Genomic DNA, 16691 nt, shown 5'->3' with positions numbered 1-16691 from the left:
AGATCACTATTTTGGGGGGGGGGGGGGGTCAGAGTTTTCCTAAGACACTTCGCGCTCGGCGGTCTTGGCCTGAGCGATGGCCTCCTTTGCTGCGGTGATCTGATCGACGTTGCTGTCGGAACCCTTGGCAGCCTCTTCGGCCTGATAGAATTTTGATCAGTAAAGAAAGCTCCGGTCTCGAAAGACAAGCTACTTGTCGAGAGGAAGACATACAATGAGCGATTCCAGCTCGGTTACAATGTCATGTAGTTTCTTCTTGAGAGATGGGAAGACTTTTTTGGTCTCGTCCAGGGCCCGGCGCTATTGTAGGGTGGAAGTCAGTGGGGACGTTAGACAATTTGCTCAACTCTCGCAATGAGGCACTCACCTCTTGCTGCAACAAGAATTCACGGTTCTCGTCCTCGCTCTGTTCATTCTCCAGCTTCTTGATTCTCTCAGTCTGCTGTACTGCTTCTTGGTGGTAGGAAGCTTCCTCCTTCACCAGGCGGAGAACAGAGGAAGTGTTGATTTCAAGCTGCGATCGAGGAGGCATGGTGACTATTCCTCGGGCATTAATGTCAGAAACATCCATTCAATATGTGCAATATGCAATCATGGCACCCTGCTCAGGGAACAGAAACGTGTCTTGATTACACGTATTTGTTCCCGAACGAAGCTTGTGCTAGCTCGGTCCAGTCGACTGGCAAGGATCAGATCAAACTCTCATTGTTGTCTTTTCTCGACAGTAGGGTGCATGGGGTGCATATCAGACCACAGATTGATGCACCTTGGCTGCATTTGGAAGGATTTCAGGAGCATCCATCAGCGTAAGTGCAAGTGAGGGCTTACCTTTGGACAATGTGATTAAAGTTCAAGTCGGGGTTGAATTACTACGGAACCTCAGGGTCCTTTGGGTGACCCCTCATGACGATCCTCTTATCGCCCCTCGAGCGGAGTAATGTTTGCTTTGTTTGTTTAGTTTTTGTCACGTGAATTGAGCCTCAGCCACAAAGTAGTCCTACTTATTGATCCTCAGTGCAAGTGACTTGTCAAGCTGAAATGATGTCCATTTAGAGTCTAAAGAAGCTATCTTGGTCTTCATATCTTACTGTGCTTATCACCTTTGGACCAATGGACACAAGTTATGCGATCAACAAATAGAAACATTGGAAGAATCTGACGTCCGAGGCTTAAAGATGTACCCGTTTGCCAACCGTGAATCTACCAACCTCACTAGGGTCAGTTCTGCGCGGTTTCCAAATATATCTGAACTCCCAGATAACTTGTAGGACAGACCTCGAGACCTGGCGGCAAGCCATTTTACCTCCACAGAAATCCGCACTAGGTCTGCAAGGTACTGTAAGAGTCCAGGCAGTTGAACTCAGTATCTACCAGAGCATTCTTTGACTTCATATTCGTCATTTGAAGTCGTCTAAGCTCACATAGACATCCTAATACTCCGCTTATCGCCTTGGTGCATTCACGGTCTGACCCAGCCCGCATCTATTCAGGCCAATTACGGACCCTTCCGCCGGGGGATGACCTCAATGATCGTTCTCGGTACCCGTTGGGCCTCAGGCCACAGGTCGTCATGCCGACCGTCGAGGATCGCTTGAGCCCCCGGTCGCTAGCATTGACTCGACTCGACAAAGGACGACTCGATAACCTCCTAAAGGACTCGACAAACAACGTCTCGACAACGGACGCCTCTGACCCGATCATCGAATGTCCCAGGTTCTCCTCCGAACTGACCAAAGTCCCGTTCTTTGAGGCCGAGTTCTTCACTTTGATTCTTGTTTCAATGTCACCTTTGAGTTCACGGAAATCGTGGTCCATCTTCAACCCATCCTAGCCATGCCTGCGCAGTCGCTTAAACATCTGGCAACTAAGACAGCGATCAGACATGTGAAGTGTAAGTTGATCGCACCATTATCGGATGAACAATAAATGGTGAAGGAAAACCAAAGTGAAACAAAGAATCCAATACTGACACGGACTCATCGTGTAGCGATCAATGATATCGGCAACCTGCCGTATGTGCTCGTCCGTCCCATCCTCATGCGAGTCGACAACCCCGAGAGACTAGTAAGTTCCGGGCCTGTGCATGCAGCTGCACTTCCATTGTCCTTTCACATGAATCCATAAATTACCTTGAGTGAGACCACTTCTGTGATGGACTTTGGACTAACAGAGTGTTCTTTCGCCCCAACAGCATGCAATGGAAGTTCTATCCCCCCATTTGGCCGAAACAGATCAAGAACTTTGGCTCGAGCTCATCAAGCGCGATATTCCACAATGGCAGAAATACGAGCTGCCTCAAAACTCCAATTCCTGGTACGAAATATATTGCGATCTGCAAGCCGAAGTGCAGCGGGAACTTGAGGCCGACGCGGCGAAACTGAAAAGGGCCATTGATGGGATTCAGTCTGAGCGCGCTCAGCTTCAACCCAAGGTCATGAATTCAATCCCTCGGGGCGTTCGGGGCTCACGCGGTCGGGTCGTGCCAAGGGGCCCGATGTCTTCTGCGGATGCTCGAAAGAAGTCGGCCATTTTCGCACCCCAGAGGAGAAATCCTGCATTGATAGTCCCGACCAAGCATCTGAACAATAGGGCAACACAAATCACAAAGGCCCCATTATCACTAATTGAAGCGCACCGTCGGCCAGCAGACCCTCCTGCACCCACACGTGAAGCTGCAGCTGGGAGAATATCCGTCCCGGGAAAAATGTTGTCCAAGTCAACACGTCCACTCCCTGCACTACATTCCTCGTCGGCCTTGGCAGACCGCGAGGCGCGATTGAGGGCCATTGCTGCCGGTAAACCAATTCCTCCAAGGCCACTGTCGAACTCTGCCCCTACAGGGTCAACGACAGATCGCCCTCGACGTGCTGGCAATGCTTCTATTCCGACCAAGGAAAGCCATTCGCCAGTCAAAAAGGCCATTCCTAAACGAAAGGCGACTTCTCCTCCACCCCAGTCAGCGGCGGCTGGAGGCTCATCCACAGCTTTGTCAGGTAGAACTGCGCCCGAGATGACCGGTCGACCTGGGATTGCCCGGAAGCGATCCGAAGTCGATATATTTCTTCGACCTAGAAAAAAGCGAGTTGTCTAGACGATCGCTTCCTGGTGCGCAATATTTCCGACGGCTTCTTCCACTTTCATTCTTAATTGTTTTCTCGATCACCCTTTCAGTACCACGCAACGGAACCTTTATCTCTTATGCACGCAATCATATCTTCTTTTGTTCTTTTCTTGTACATATGCATACTGTTGGCGTTGGAGGTCAACGTTCCTTTCCAAATAGCGCGTTTCAATTGCACTTGGAGGCGATCATTTCGGCATTTGCTTTGCCTCACACTTTGAACGATACATACTCGCCATACACCTCGGAGCATCTTCGTCTGTCAATGTATTTCCATCGCCGATCTTTTCCCCCGTTGTTGATCTCTCATGCTTCCCCCATGCTCATCGCTGAACGTGAATCGTTCTTCAAAGCGACCCTTGACCTGACCCTACATTTCCTTCTCGGTCCTCGTGCACCATTGACTATTCAAGAGGCCGATGAGATGGGAATCACGAAAGCTCTTGTATCAGATTGGCTGGACAAGATCATATCTACATTTGCTGAGTCGTCGCATGAGAAACGAGTGTATATAGAACGGCGACAGCTCTTCGACATGCACAAAACCTCTTAAATTCACTGATATTGTGGGAGAGGCTGGATATGGTATCTTGAATTAATTGAAAAAAAAGCAGGACAGGTCGACTCAGGAGGCATCGCATCCACCACGCAGGGCAAGGACCAGATGCAGCGTGGCACCACCCTCGAGGTTGTATTCTGAGGCCGTCTTGTCATCGGCCCTAGTAGGAAAAGAACATGTCAGCCCTCAAAGGTCGAGAAAAGGTGGGGGAGACAGGTGCAAAGTAAAGAAGAGCCGTACATTTGCTTGCCACCGTAGATCAGCCGCTGCTGGACTGGAGGAATACCCTCCTTCTCTTCGACACGTTCCTTGATGCGTGAGACCTGTGTCATGGATCCTGGGTCAGTTTTGCCTTGATCATTCTTGAGAGGTGAGGGCTCATAGTGGGGCACGCGCATGCTCCCCCGCGCTGCAACACCTGAGGCTCTCTTGCAAGCCAGGCCAGGTCATGGTGACGAGTAAATATAGTAGCGTGAGGTGGTTTACCTTGTAGTCAGGCTCAATGTCGAGCTCAATCTCCTTGCCCGTTAGTGTGCGGACCCTGATTGCGAGGGAGATTGTTAGCGTGGTTGCTCTCTCATCCGGACAACGATGATGCAATAAGCAGCATTTCGTTAAGAAGGTTGTCCAGACTCACTTGATCAACATTATGACGAAGCGTGGGTAGGCTGGGTGTGATTATGAAGTGGCAGGACGACTGAAATATAAGAACGGATGACTGGATCTTATTTGTAAAGACTGGGTAGGTGACCAGAAGCGCTGCAAATGAAGTTGAATGCAGTTTGGAAAGGGAAGAGCTCTAAGGAAGTACAATACTGAGTACACAACCTTGCGATCGCGGATGATCATTCGGCGCGGGAGGGGAGACCATGCCCGGATTGGTTAGAGCTGGATGACGGCATCTCAAAAGGGTTTAGCTTCGTAGACATTGGCTGCTACTGCAGAAGTGTAGAGTGTAGAGTCTAGAGTACGCCCGCAGAAAATACGTCTCCTATACAAGACAACAGCTTGATTTCAGTCCGATATCTGTTTTGTTAATTTTATTCTCAGAATATAGGTTGACAAAATCCAGAGACCTTGATCGGCTGACATGTAGGGGACAAGGTCAGCTAATTCGTTGATCGCGGGGCACACAAGGTGTTTTGAAAGCAAATGTCATACAACCAGGCGTCCATCACAAGGGCAAAAGAAACGACCCAGAGCCACATCAACTGACTTGATTACTCGACTTCAATAACACAAAAAGGTAGTAGTAAGTTAGTAACAACTTAAAAGACTATTCGCACTAACGTTACCTCTCAGCAGGCCACGCGCGTTCAGTCCGGCCGGACCGTCATGGGTGGATGACTCATCACGGTCTTGGCGCCCACAGCACCCAGTCCCAGCCAAACCCGGTTTAGCGCTTGACCCGAATAGGGCACTAAGCGAACGAAAATCCCACAACCACACTTGTGCCTTTGGGTTCTTCTCCGACGAACGACAATCCACCGACCATCACCTCGCTATCCGGCAACCCAGTCAAAATGGTAAGAGCGACATCTTGTGTTCGACAAATTGCTGCGTCTCGAAGTCTTGATCGATCGAAACTCGCTCCGGTGCTGCGTGTCTGTTTACATGTGTGCCGAAAGGATGGAAATTTGATGCTCGAACCCCAACGCTTTGAACACCGCCACGACGACTCGGAACACACGATTGGCAGCAAATCTACATGCACCTGAAATGCTTGCGACAAAATGACTCGATGGCTTCGATGTAGCGCAAAGACGAATCTGGGTTTATTGGTCCCGTTGCGACCGGGAAGCCAACCTCGAAATTGAACCGCACAGTATCCGCAACACAGCATGACCACATTGAAGCACATACACGACAGAAAAATGCAACCTGTCCGCGTTCAAGTCGAAGAAAACTCTTTTATTTCTCACGATATAAACGGAGGACTTGCGACCGCGGAGTTTCGACGATCAGACATTCAAGACGCACACAATTTGCTTCCACGCTATCTCTCACCTTTCGCGAACTCTGGCTCACGGAAAATTTCGCACGCAGGTGAACATTCCCAAAACCCGCCGGACCTACTGCAAGGGCAAGCCTTGCCAGAAGCACACCCAGCACAAGGTCACCCAGTACAAGGCTGGCAAGGTGAGAAATTAGCCCCCTCTTGTCTCCGCCTCAAATCGACCGCGCGAAATTCCACTCGACTGCGGCTCGATCATTCGTCACCGGTGACTAATCTTCATATATTGGAAAATATAGGCCTCTCTGTACGCCCAGGGTAAGCGCCGTTACGACCGGAAGCAGAGCGGTTACGGTGGTCAGACCAAGCCCGTCTTCCACAAGAAGGCCAAGACCACCAAGAAGGTTGTCCTCCGTCTTGAGTGCACTGCCTGCAAGGCCAAGAAGCAGCTCGCTCTGAAGCGTTGCAAGCACTTCGAGCTTGGGTACGTTTTTACGCATCACCCGTCTAAAACCCTCCCCGTGTATTGCCTCGAATCGCATAACTAACTCGTTCGTTCCCTTCTTTACAGTGGTGACAAGAAGACCAAGGGTGCTGCTCTTGTCTTCTAAGCGTGCTATTTCCTTGTTCGGCTTCTGGGTTTTCTACATTGCACAGATTCTTCGATGTTATTGCGGGGATCATATGACGGTGGCAATGGAAAAATGAAATAGGAATTCATACCTTCAAAAACAACTCGATGACTACGTGATACGAGTTTTCTTTCTTCTGGAGCCACTTTTCGACTTTTTCGTTTGCATATCGATCGACTAAGCCGCTACGCCTCAATTTCAAGAGCCGATTCGGACCCAGCTCAGCATGTCCACTGAGGTTAAACAAGAAGCATCGCACGCGATACTTTGTAGGACCCCTCTCAGATCTGTAATGGCGATATACCATCGGCGTTTTGACCAACCAGCAAACTATTCAAACTACTACCTTTCGCCGACGCCAAATCTTCGAAACTTTTTTGTGATCATTCAACGAACAGACCGCACTTCCGTTCAGGCATCTAGAAGACTACGTAGAAGGGCAGTTTTAATGGATCTGAGCTTCCAAGAGGCTTCCTGTATTGGTGATATGAATCACTTTTGCGTGAGAATCTGACAAGACTACGCGCCTGCGACAATCAGCCCCGAGTATTAGGGTTTAAAAAGAACTGTGACGCTCACTGGTGAACATGGATCTAATCCATCCTGGGGAGCAAATGCGATTTAGAACACTCACCTATGATCTAGTTCAATACTCGGGCAGCATTGAGGTACCCACCTGCAGCGGGCTGAGTTTTGGAAGAGCTTGATGTACCTTATCACCTTATGAATTTGCATGTTCCGCGCAGGAGGCTTCCATCTATTGTTTGAAAATAGAGGGGATGTGCAACAGGTAGAAGATTGCATTGCGAACAATCTTCAGACTCTTGAGTACGATACAGGTTCTCGACCAAACTGTGGCATCTGGCACTTTCTACCTGCAGGCAATCTTGAAAGCGACTTTCACTCGAATGGGTCAAGAGGTGGAAAATCGTCGTCTACTCAGCCCGCGGTTTTGTGGAAGCCCAAACCACCTGCGTGTCTCGTTGCGGGCTACGGCTCCTCCAGCTTCAATATATTTCTATCAGATCACCCGCCTGGAACCTCAGAACTGAGGTACTACCTTAGTATGGGAAAGGGATGCTCAGTGGGCGGACAATATCCAGATTGAGACAGCTCTCAGTACGTACCAACGAACGTATCATGATGTCTGGAGACTTTTCACCTTGAAGCTTTACTACCGCGATGCCACCATCCATTGCAAATCACGTGTACAATCGTTTGCACGGCCTTCAAGCTGTACATTCCCAGTTGGGACTAGAGTGAGTGGGGGTCCGTATCTCGAGGGTGAACATGTCATTCTGGCGACTTCCACATCTTTACCATGTAGCGAGGCTTCAAGCAGCGGGTTACAGAATACACTCGAGTCATGTCTCCTTGTGTCCGGCACGGAACTTGACTCCTTTCTACCTAGATTATCAATGGAAGTGAGCTACACCTTTGACGCTCTAGCTTCCCAGCAAGATGGATACGTGCGCCTCTGCAACCATCATCCCAAGCTTGATATGGATGGCATGGAACAGCATCTGTCCCCGCCGGCGCCTGGCTTGTACCGGCCCCCAGCTCGGTAGTCTCCAAATTCCGAGGTACCATATACAATTGGGCTTTATGTTTTCAGACAACTATCGTAAAGCGCGGCATGTAGCCGAGATCATCCAGCTCCGCACTGGCAAGATCACACCTGCCCGAAGGCACTCAAACTTGAGGACTCAGGACACTACTATCTCATCTGTGCACCCCACGCCAAGTCAAAGTCAAAATAAGTGGAGGATAAAGACCAGTCCGTGAACCCATCTTCAGCCAGATGACTGTTTTATTGGGGCGAATTCCTTTTCATGGAAACCAATCGCTACACTTCACTTGCTCGAAGATCACCCTCGGACCCTTTTGTGACTCGTATTTGTCGGCGCAGGATGACCCGTTGATCCCCCGCATCCCCAGATTTCTTGGATGAAACTCGGGGGTTCTCCGAGATCGACCTATGCTTGCCAGCGACCAGCAGCTGCTGACGAGGGGCTCTCACTTGTACCTCGGAAAAATGGCCGCTGAGAGCGTTTGCACCGATGAAGTATTTGATCAACGGAGAGCGCTTGGTGCCGGATGACTCGCACACATCTACAGAATTTCCGAGATCTAGTGTGTCTCGCTGCTCCTTCAATTCATTGCAACGTCTCGAGATAGGCCCGCTTGTGTGGTGTCATCACTTCGACAAGATGACTATGCTATACTCACTAGGCATTGCCTTTTTCGCTGCCATTGGCACATTTCTATTTGTATGACACTTCATCGTCTGTGTTCAAGTTGGTGTACAGCACAGGATTCAGCTGACTAGGTTGAATGCAGGGGTTTGACACGGGTATCGCGACGACAAGTAAGTGTCTTGGCCGATTGGTGTTCATGGGGGTTATTGACATGTCCGTAGCTATTGCCCATCAAAGCTGGATTGACTATATGCATAAGCCATCTCCTGGCTTGACTGGAGCTGTATGTTCTTATCTGTTGACACGGACCGGCCCTGGTTGATGTATGGTATATCATTGACCGTGTGCTATCTAGGTTGTGGCTGTCTATATCGCAGGAGAAGCAGGAGGTGCCCTGACGCAGACCTTCATTGGCGACAAGCTCGGCCGCATTCGATTCATGCAGCTGATGTGTATTATTGTGACCATCGGCACCGTCATTCAAACAGCCTCCATCAACATTGGCATGTTTCTCGCCGGTCGCGTACTTGCTGGCTACGCAGTCGGGTAAGCCAACAACCACATTTACTCTCCTGTATTACTTGCCTCCGCTGACTGTTGACCCCTACCAGTGGTATGGTTTCCACTGTTCCCATCTACCTCAGCGAGATTTCAGAGCCCCAGTACCGTGGCTTGATCGGAGGAATCTCCGGCTGTGGTATCTCGTTCGGCACGATGATGTCGAATTGGGTGGGTTTCGCATGCAGCTATGCTTCCTACGGCCCTGTCCAGTGGCGTCTTCCTCTTGGAATTCAGATTCCTTGGGGGTATTAATGTTCATTGGTCTTGCAACTTTCATGCCGAATTCGCCCCGTCAACTGATTCGTAATGGAAAGGTCGAGGAGGCTCGACACGAGTTCTCTCGCATTCGCCGCGGTGCCAATTTGCATGAGGTGGAGGAGGAGTTTGTGGCCATGCAGGCGCAGATTGAGTTCGAAATGGAACGGGAGATCACTAGCTATCGGGAGATTTTCAAGCTTTTCCGTCACCGTGTCCTGGTGTATGTCTCACGATTCAAGTTCACTCACAAGACATCTGTCAGTATCAAGTCTCTGATATACGTTCACAGGTCGATCGCAGTACAGACCATGACAAGTCTCACCGGCGTCAATGTGATTCAGGTACGTTCGCTTTACACCCTCGATCAATGTTCGTCCCTTCCATGATTTGTCCGTGACGCTGACTTTTCTCACCTTTGTAGTATTATCAAAGTAAGTATATCGGGTCGATTGGCTCTTCCCGCTTTTGTGGTCCAAACAAGTTTCTCACATAATTTCTGGCAGCGACCCTCTACAAATCCCTTGGAATCGGATCCCATAAAATTCTCGCTCTCGCGGGTGTTTATGGCACGGTAGCCTTTTGTTCCAACGCCATTACTACTAAATTCATGACAGATCAGTGGGGCCGTCGAAAGTAAGTGCACTTTCATTCATTGTGCGCAAGTGTGCAGAGCGAAGTTGGATAGACTATTTCGAGCCTAATCAGACATGGTCCAGTTCAGAACTGACAAACTTCTAGGATGTTAATTGCTGGCTTAGCGGGAATCGTACTTATTGAAATCTACGCTGCCGTCATGCAGCGCGAGTTCCAACATACGGATAACAAAATTGGCAAAGGATTCGCGATCTTGGGCATCTACCTCTTTGTTGTGTGCTTTTGTAAGTCAACATGACCCGCGACTCTGTTGTTGTAGCTCGGAGTCGTATCAGATGGAGTTTACATTGGGCCGTGAAATACTAAAGCAACATGTTCACTCAGATGGTATGCTCAACAGCACCACCTGGCTGTACGGCGCTGAGGTCTTACCCATTGCCCTACGAAGCAAAGTCATGGGTCTTGCGGCTGCATCGCACTTTATTGTCAACGTTGCAAGTAAGTCTCTAGATGTCGGACATCCAAAATCCAGCTCACGCTCTGCTGTTAAAACGGAATTCACTAATTCCTTTTTCTTTTTGCTCGCACGCAATAGTCACCGAGGCGGGACCCAGCGCATTTGCTACTATTCACGAGAACTACTACTATGTCTTCGTGGCTTGTTCCACTTTTTTCCTCGTCATTGCCTACTTTTTCTTCCCGTACGTTCCTCAGATCAAAGTGCAGATCCTGTCGTTGTTGGTCAGAATCATACTAACTGGAATTTTGTCTACCTTTATAGCGAAACCAAGCAGAAGACTCTCGAAGAAGTAGCTGCCTCTTTCGGTGACCGCGTCGTCATCGCCGAGGAAGACACAAAGCGAATGTCCGTCGCGGGCAAGGCTGATCATGTCGAATCAGTGTCTGCTTAAGCTGGAGGCAGATTGTCGCTGAACGTGCATAGCACTTTATAGCATCGTGCCACCTTGTTTGGCGGTGCACTGAACCAAAGAAGCCAGTCGGGCTTGGATTCAATTCCATCCACTACGAAGAAGGCGGGAGTCCAAGTATTGTTTCGCTTGATTTGTCTGGCTCGAACGTAAAGAATTGAGGTATCTTATAGTGAAACAAGAAGTAATCACCAGCACAACTGATCGAAAGGCATCCCCTCGTTTGCTCTACAGAGAGTTGGAATTCAGTCGCGCATCGAACTTGATTGACGTCTCCGCGCCGCGAGATAAGTACCTCATGGTTTAGGTTTTCACGTTAGTGGGTCGCTGTTTGGTCCACTCAACCTCGTTATTGTACACATACCATACCACCCAATCTTTGATCACTGAATCTTAAACACTCACTCGCGATCTGATTCCCTAGACTCAAAATTGAGAACACTTGGGCGATCAGCAACCACTTATGCAGAGGATGGACTTGTGATACTATCGCGGTCACGCCGTCGGGGCGTTGGGTGAACACATGTGCGCCCAATGCAAGGGGTAACTTGGGGCATGGAGTCGGCGACTTGTGGAAATGTAGATCTTCCATCCATTCGGCAGGCCACTTTGTGCTATTCAACTGTACTGTACATTCCCGCTTGACTAGTGAGATTGACCTCGGTTATACTACAGTACTACAGTACTACAGTACTTATCGACTGTCACGATTGTCGGGCACATAAGACTACTTCGCTGATCAAGCACTCTGTGCATCTGATTAAGTTCAGGGGAGTGGAACCGTTTCGTAACCGTGGCTTCTTCCGCCTTACGCGGAAGTTTGTTGCTCATCACATTTTCTAGATGGGACGGGCTCGACTCGCTGCAAGGCTAGGCCGACTTGCCAAGATCGTGGCACCCTGCTCTTCTGTGTCGGCTTCGAAGAATCAAACTCCGTTGCCGAACCTTATGCCGAAAGTACAAGCTTGACCTGTAGGTGACTTGGGTTGGAAGCTAACAAGATGCGCAACGGTCGCAGGCTTGGGAAATAATGGAGATGTTTGCTTCATATCATTGCACTGGTAAAAGTGCCTACAGATGTTGTACTTAAGCATCAAGTGACATTCTTTGAGCTGCCAATGAACTTGTTCCTGTGATCTGCCAAATGATGGCATCGTCGCTTGATTTGTAGCGTCGTGACGCGACCATTTAAGATGTTCATGCACAAGGGTTGCCTAGTTCCGCACGCGATGTCACCATCGAGAAGACTGGCAGTCGCCGAGCGTGCTGCTAGACGGTCAAATCAAACAGAGTTTGATTGAAATTTCAGACGAAACGCACAGAGAGAGAGACAGAGAGAGAGGAAGAGAGTCGCAGGGCAGTAATCACAAGTCTGTGGCGCCGACAAGAAAATACGTCTCTTTTTGGTCTAGCCTGTTTCAGACCACCTGAGAGAATGTACCGGCCGGTTGTGCTCGCCCGCGGCAGGATGGTTATTGTGGCTATTGTGGCTTGTTCTCTCGCTTTGGCCTTGAGTGTGGCAAATTTCGTGCCATTAACTTCCTCAACGATGTGAATTGTAAGTGCTAGTGCTAGTGAGCGTTGAGTCGTCGCCGCTCATATCTGACCCTGGTGATCCTTGTGTGAGCGGTATGACCGCGACATACAAGGTGCTGTATGTCTGCTCATGTTCAGCTGAATTGACTAATGCGCCACACTGATGTGGCGGTCCTACATCGAGAACCCTTCAGTCTGCGCTAAGTGCCCATGTCGACGGTTAGGATTGCCGTGCTGTGACGCCTGTTGGAGTTGGACGTGCATTGCGTATGGACTGTATCATCGTAGAGCATAGACCGCACCGAGGCACTCGGCGACATACAGATGTGGCTCTCACCTTCCTCCCCGGGCCAAGTATGAGCATTGTTCGTTACTCAGACCCTCAGACTCGCGTGCGATCACAGCAGGCTGCAAGGTTCGTCAGCACGATTGGCCGAGTTTGTTCTATTATTAAGGCGCATCGAGTACATCGCATGCACTTGCAGATTCGAACCGTAGTGTCGGAATCCCAGGGAACAGAGTTAGTCATAATCTTGTGTCAACCATACGTAAACTCCGCCTGCTGCATAATGCCGGGGTTTTGGCCATTGTTCGGCGACTTGACGTCTTGGGCTTTGCTGAATGGTCCGCATTTGCCCGGCAATGGTGCCATGCCATGGCCTCTGGATCAAGCGACAGGGATCCAAGAAGAAGAAGAAAAAAAAGAAAAGAACGAATACAATACTGGTGGACGACTATGAGAGTCCGGTCGATCAGCCACGAGGGTCTTTGACCCTTTCGTTAGCTTCGGCAGGACGGAAGAGATTTCAACATGATGTATCTTGATTCGAGATGGAAAGGGCGGGTCATCCTTCCTGCTTCATGAACGACCTTCTAGAAGATTTTCCCAGACCCACTTGGCGTCGGGCGCTCCGTGCTACATGGGTGTACCAGGTCCAAGACTGAATGCTACCAAACTTCAAGCTCAGCCCGGGGGTTGATCAGGTACCTGTAGGTTTTTGAGTTGCTACAGTGGTACGCAGTGGGTACCGTACCCTGGCCCACGGCATCCGGGAGGAACTACATCTGTAGTACCTCTTCATCTGTTGATTTTGGTGTGGTATGCGCATATTTTCCCACAGAATGAGCGTCCTTGTCAGGCTACAGTTTGAATTCTTCTTGTGAACTTCCATTTTTCGGGGTCGCCATATCCCCACTGAGTCAGTCCCTATTCAGTCGACTAGTCGATGGGCCGCAGCATCATTCCCAGCTCCGAGAAACTTCCACACTTCGCCGACCTATCGAATCACACTAGGTAGGTGCTCGAAGGCGACTTGTTCAGGCAGGTGAGAATTTTTTTGTCCGGCTGTCTGGCTATCAAGTCAGTTCGCTTTTTGCCTCTTCTTGGCTTTACAGCGTTCCTAGGGCAATCATGTCCACCACTCGGGTGAGGTGGCTGAGATCCTCTCCAATGAGTGAGGCAATCATGTCATGACATTGCCTCAATATTAATTATCATTCGTCCGTACTCTTGAAGGCACACTGTACCTGGCTGTTCCACCATGACGCATGGCCCTCGACCTCTCGGTTGTCGTCTATGCAAAACTTCCAATCTCAAAATTTTCTCCAGCTCATACTCGACTTGCCCCCCCCATACAAAGCAAAAAAAGTGGGCAGTCCCCGTTAGATCCAACTTTGCTATATGTTCAGATTCAACCCCGGACCCAGAGAACACGTGAAGCGGGCACTTTGAGACTGGACAAGGTAAATCGGACAGGAACCGATCCACTTTTGTCCATCGCGATCGATCCTTCAGTGCTAGGGTGGTAAATCCAGAGTTTTATCACTGCCGTTGGGGTTGGTTCTGAGTCGGAGCATCGGCCGCTTCCATCATCAAAAGCACCCTCAACGAGACGGCAATCACTCACTCAAGACGAATCCGCTCTGAGCAGTCGGCAACTGTCTTCGATGACTTCCTCATCACGAGCCACAGGGAAGCGGCTTCCAATCAGCTGTCAGGCCTGTCGTAATCGAAAAATTCGATGCTCCAGAGACGGGCGACCCTGTCAGACCTGTACACGCCGCGGTTTGGGTGCAGAAGACTGTATCTATCTGGGCCAGCCTCGTCTTTCCGCCGAGCAGTCCGCCCCGGCAGATGCGACGGTACAGAAGGAGCTGCTGGCTCGTATTCGAAACTTGGAAAGTTTGCTTCAAAAACAAGTCCATTCTCAGTCCGCAACTCCCACGGAAGGGGAATCGCCAATTGGGGCCCCGAGTGCGACGGGCAGCTTCACTGAGTCAGAATTGGGGATCTCGCTAGAGACATGGGGCCGGTCTCTTTCTGGAAACATTGGCACCCTTCACACATCGCAATCAGGTCATGTTCGATATGTACCACTCGCTTCACAATGGGAATCTGTCGTGGCGAAGAGTCCCGCTGCAGACTGCCTACGAGGATCTGATGCCGACTTTGCGGACGAGGACGATCTGCAGCTTCCATTCGCGAAGGATGGAAGCATTTCTCGAGCTGAAATTCTGGCATTGCTACCCCCGGGCCGTCATTGTGATGCTCTCAAAGATGTCTACTTTCAAGTATTTTCTCCGGTCAGCACGTTCCTCTCCCTCCCTGTGCTTTAGTAGGCACCGCTCGCGAACATTATACGCTCACCGGACTGACACTCAATCAGGTTTTCCACATTTTACATGATCTTACATTTGACGCGGAATATCAACAATTCTGCCATGATCCCAGCAGCGTGTCGACGGCTTGGTTAGCTCTTCTTTTTGCTATCCTCGCTATTGCAATCAGCGCCCTCAACGACGATGATCCGATGCTGGCTGATCTTGGTAGAGAGCGCACTGTCAGTCGCAATATCAAAGTCATCTCTGCACGTTACAGGTCTGCAGCACTACGGTGTCTCGCTGCGGACGGAGTCATGACACGCGCGTCAATTAGTTCTCTTCAAGCCCTTGTTCTCATCAGCTATGCCCGGTTGCATCGAGGCCTTTCTTTCTGGACTCTTCTTGGCTTCACGCAACATGTTGCCATCTCAATGGGCTGTCATATCGACCCTGAAAGGTTCAGCCTGGGCCTCATTGAGCGTGAAGAACGACGTCGAGTATGGGCTGGCTTGAAGACACTCTATACCATTCAAAATACTTCCTTTGGAAGCCTTGATCAGACGCTCTTGTCACATGATGTCAAGATGCCCGCAGATGTCGACGATGTTGATCTCCTCACTATGCCGAAGATGCCCGCAACCTCTGACGCTTGCTCTCCTCGCATCACTCGTCCTACACAAATGACCTTTTTGCTGATCTCAAGCCGCCTTCATAAAATTTCCAATCGTGTTTGCGATTTCATTTTCACATACCCCCAGTCCCGTTTTTCTATCTCTCATCTCGAAGCCGAAGTTCTCGCTGTCCGTGAACTCTGTGAAGCGAGGTACAGCACCGAATCCTCTCGCGACTGTCTTTCCATCCAACACCAAGCGAATGCCAAAATCCTCGACGCTCACATGCACCAGTTACTTCTCCTATTACTTCGACCCACCCTTTGCCAGTTCTTGCAAGGTGAAATCACTCCGGAGACATGCGAGGCTCGTGAGAAATGCATGACATCTGCAAAGGCCGCATTGTCCATTTTCCAGTCACTTTTGCAGGATTCGAAATTTGCCCCATATCGATGGTACACCAGTGGTCTCGGCAGTTTTCACGCATTCCATGCGTCTGTTGTGCTGGCCGTTGGTCTGTTGAACCCTGTGGATCAAGCCGAATTTGATGAGACTAAGGAGATCCTTCGCAAAGCATTGGAGATGTTTGCCTCGCTCTCGGTACGAAGCACTTTCTGCAGTAAAGCCATGCCTATTGTGCGGCAGATAATGTGAGTCTCTTGCCCCCATGTCCTGGTTGCTTTCAGACTTGCAATGCTCTGAGCAGTTGTCTTTGTCAAAAATAAACCTTGGCTTGTCTTTGTAACTAATTCATCAAACAGCGAAGTGACGTCCGCACAATATCAGCAAACCAAACGACAAGAGACGACCCTTCGAGCACAAATACAAGCACAAGCACATCTCGCCTCTCAAACGATCGGCAATCAGCAGCAGCAGCAAAGTTTCGAATCAATCTCTCCCTCAGTGACACCAATGACTTTGACGGACAGCTTCATGTTCACACATGCTCACTCGCGATCTCACTCACAAGCGAACTCGCCCGTCCCAACCGTGGCTTCTTCCTGCAGCGAGCCTACCGTGTCCTCCAGTTTTGGAATGCATTTACATCCACAGCATTGGCTGGCTCCGACATCTGTCCCGTGGGATACGCTTGGCGCGTCGATCGGGCAATATAAGTTTGAGCCGGATACTTTATAA

The 16691-nt window shown here is 49.8% G+C and overlaps 5 protein-coding genes across 5 annotated transcripts; 4 read left to right on the top strand and 1 right to left on the bottom strand.

The window, feature by feature from the left end:
- Positions 1 to 39: 39 nt before the first annotated feature.
- N7539_005408 (putative tubulin-specific chaperone Rbl2) lies at positions 40 to 532 on the bottom strand (the record flags this gene model as incomplete). The annotated part of the gene is made up of 3 exons (XM_056935010.1): positions 40 to 141; positions 214 to 300; positions 368 to 532. 3 exons carry the CDS (start codon positions 530 to 532, stop codon positions 40 to 42), a joined length of 354 nt encoding a protein of 117 aa, XP_056790204.1.
- A 1665-nt stretch (positions 533 to 2197) lies between these two features.
- On the top strand, positions 2198 to 3091 carry N7539_005407 (elongin A domain-containing protein; the record flags this gene model as incomplete). Its single annotated transcript, XM_056935009.1, has 1 exon — positions 2198 to 3091. The coding sequence occupies one exon, from the start codon at positions 2198 to 2200 to the stop codon at positions 3089 to 3091; it is 894 nt and encodes a 297-aa protein (XP_056790203.1).
- A 2112-nt stretch (positions 3092 to 5203) lies between these two features.
- On the top strand, positions 5204 to 6245 carry N7539_005406 (60S ribosomal protein eL42; the record flags this gene model as incomplete). Its single annotated transcript, XM_056935008.1, has 4 exons — positions 5204 to 5206; positions 5727 to 5819; positions 5934 to 6118; positions 6206 to 6245. The coding sequence occupies 4 exons, from the start codon at positions 5204 to 5206 to the stop codon at positions 6243 to 6245; spliced, it is 321 nt and encodes a 106-aa protein (XP_056790202.1).
- A 2231-nt stretch (positions 6246 to 8476) lies between these two features.
- hxt8 (uncharacterized protein) lies at positions 8477 to 10788 on the top strand (the record flags this gene model as incomplete). The annotated part of the gene is made up of 12 exons (XM_056935007.1): positions 8477 to 8536; positions 8607 to 8634; positions 8686 to 8747; positions 8820 to 9010; positions 9076 to 9161; positions 9236 to 9624; positions 9705 to 9714; positions 9787 to 9916; positions 10022 to 10161; positions 10262 to 10375; positions 10473 to 10578; positions 10659 to 10788. The coding sequence occupies 12 exons, from the start codon at positions 8477 to 8479 to the stop codon at positions 10786 to 10788; spliced, it is 1446 nt and encodes a 481-aa protein (XP_056790201.1).
- Positions 10789 to 14289: 3501 nt separating this feature from the next.
- Positions 14290 to 16691, top strand: N7539_005404 (Zn(II)2Cys6 transcription factor; the record flags this gene model as incomplete). Its single annotated transcript, XM_056935006.1, has 3 exons — positions 14290 to 14878; positions 14962 to 16204; positions 16316 to 16691. 3 exons carry the CDS (start codon positions 14290 to 14292, stop codon positions 16689 to 16691), a joined length of 2208 nt encoding a protein of 735 aa, XP_056790200.1.

The sequence above is a fragment of the Penicillium diatomitis genome (genome assembly GCF_028827545.1).
Source record: "Penicillium diatomitis strain IBT 30728 chromosome Unknown utg000005l_segment0_segment0, whole genome shotgun sequence".
Taxonomy (NCBI): domain Eukaryota; kingdom Fungi; phylum Ascomycota; class Eurotiomycetes; order Eurotiales; family Aspergillaceae; genus Penicillium; species Penicillium diatomitis.
The sequence above is the reverse complement of the archived record's forward strand: the minus strand, read 5'-3'. Positions and strand labels throughout refer to the sequence as shown.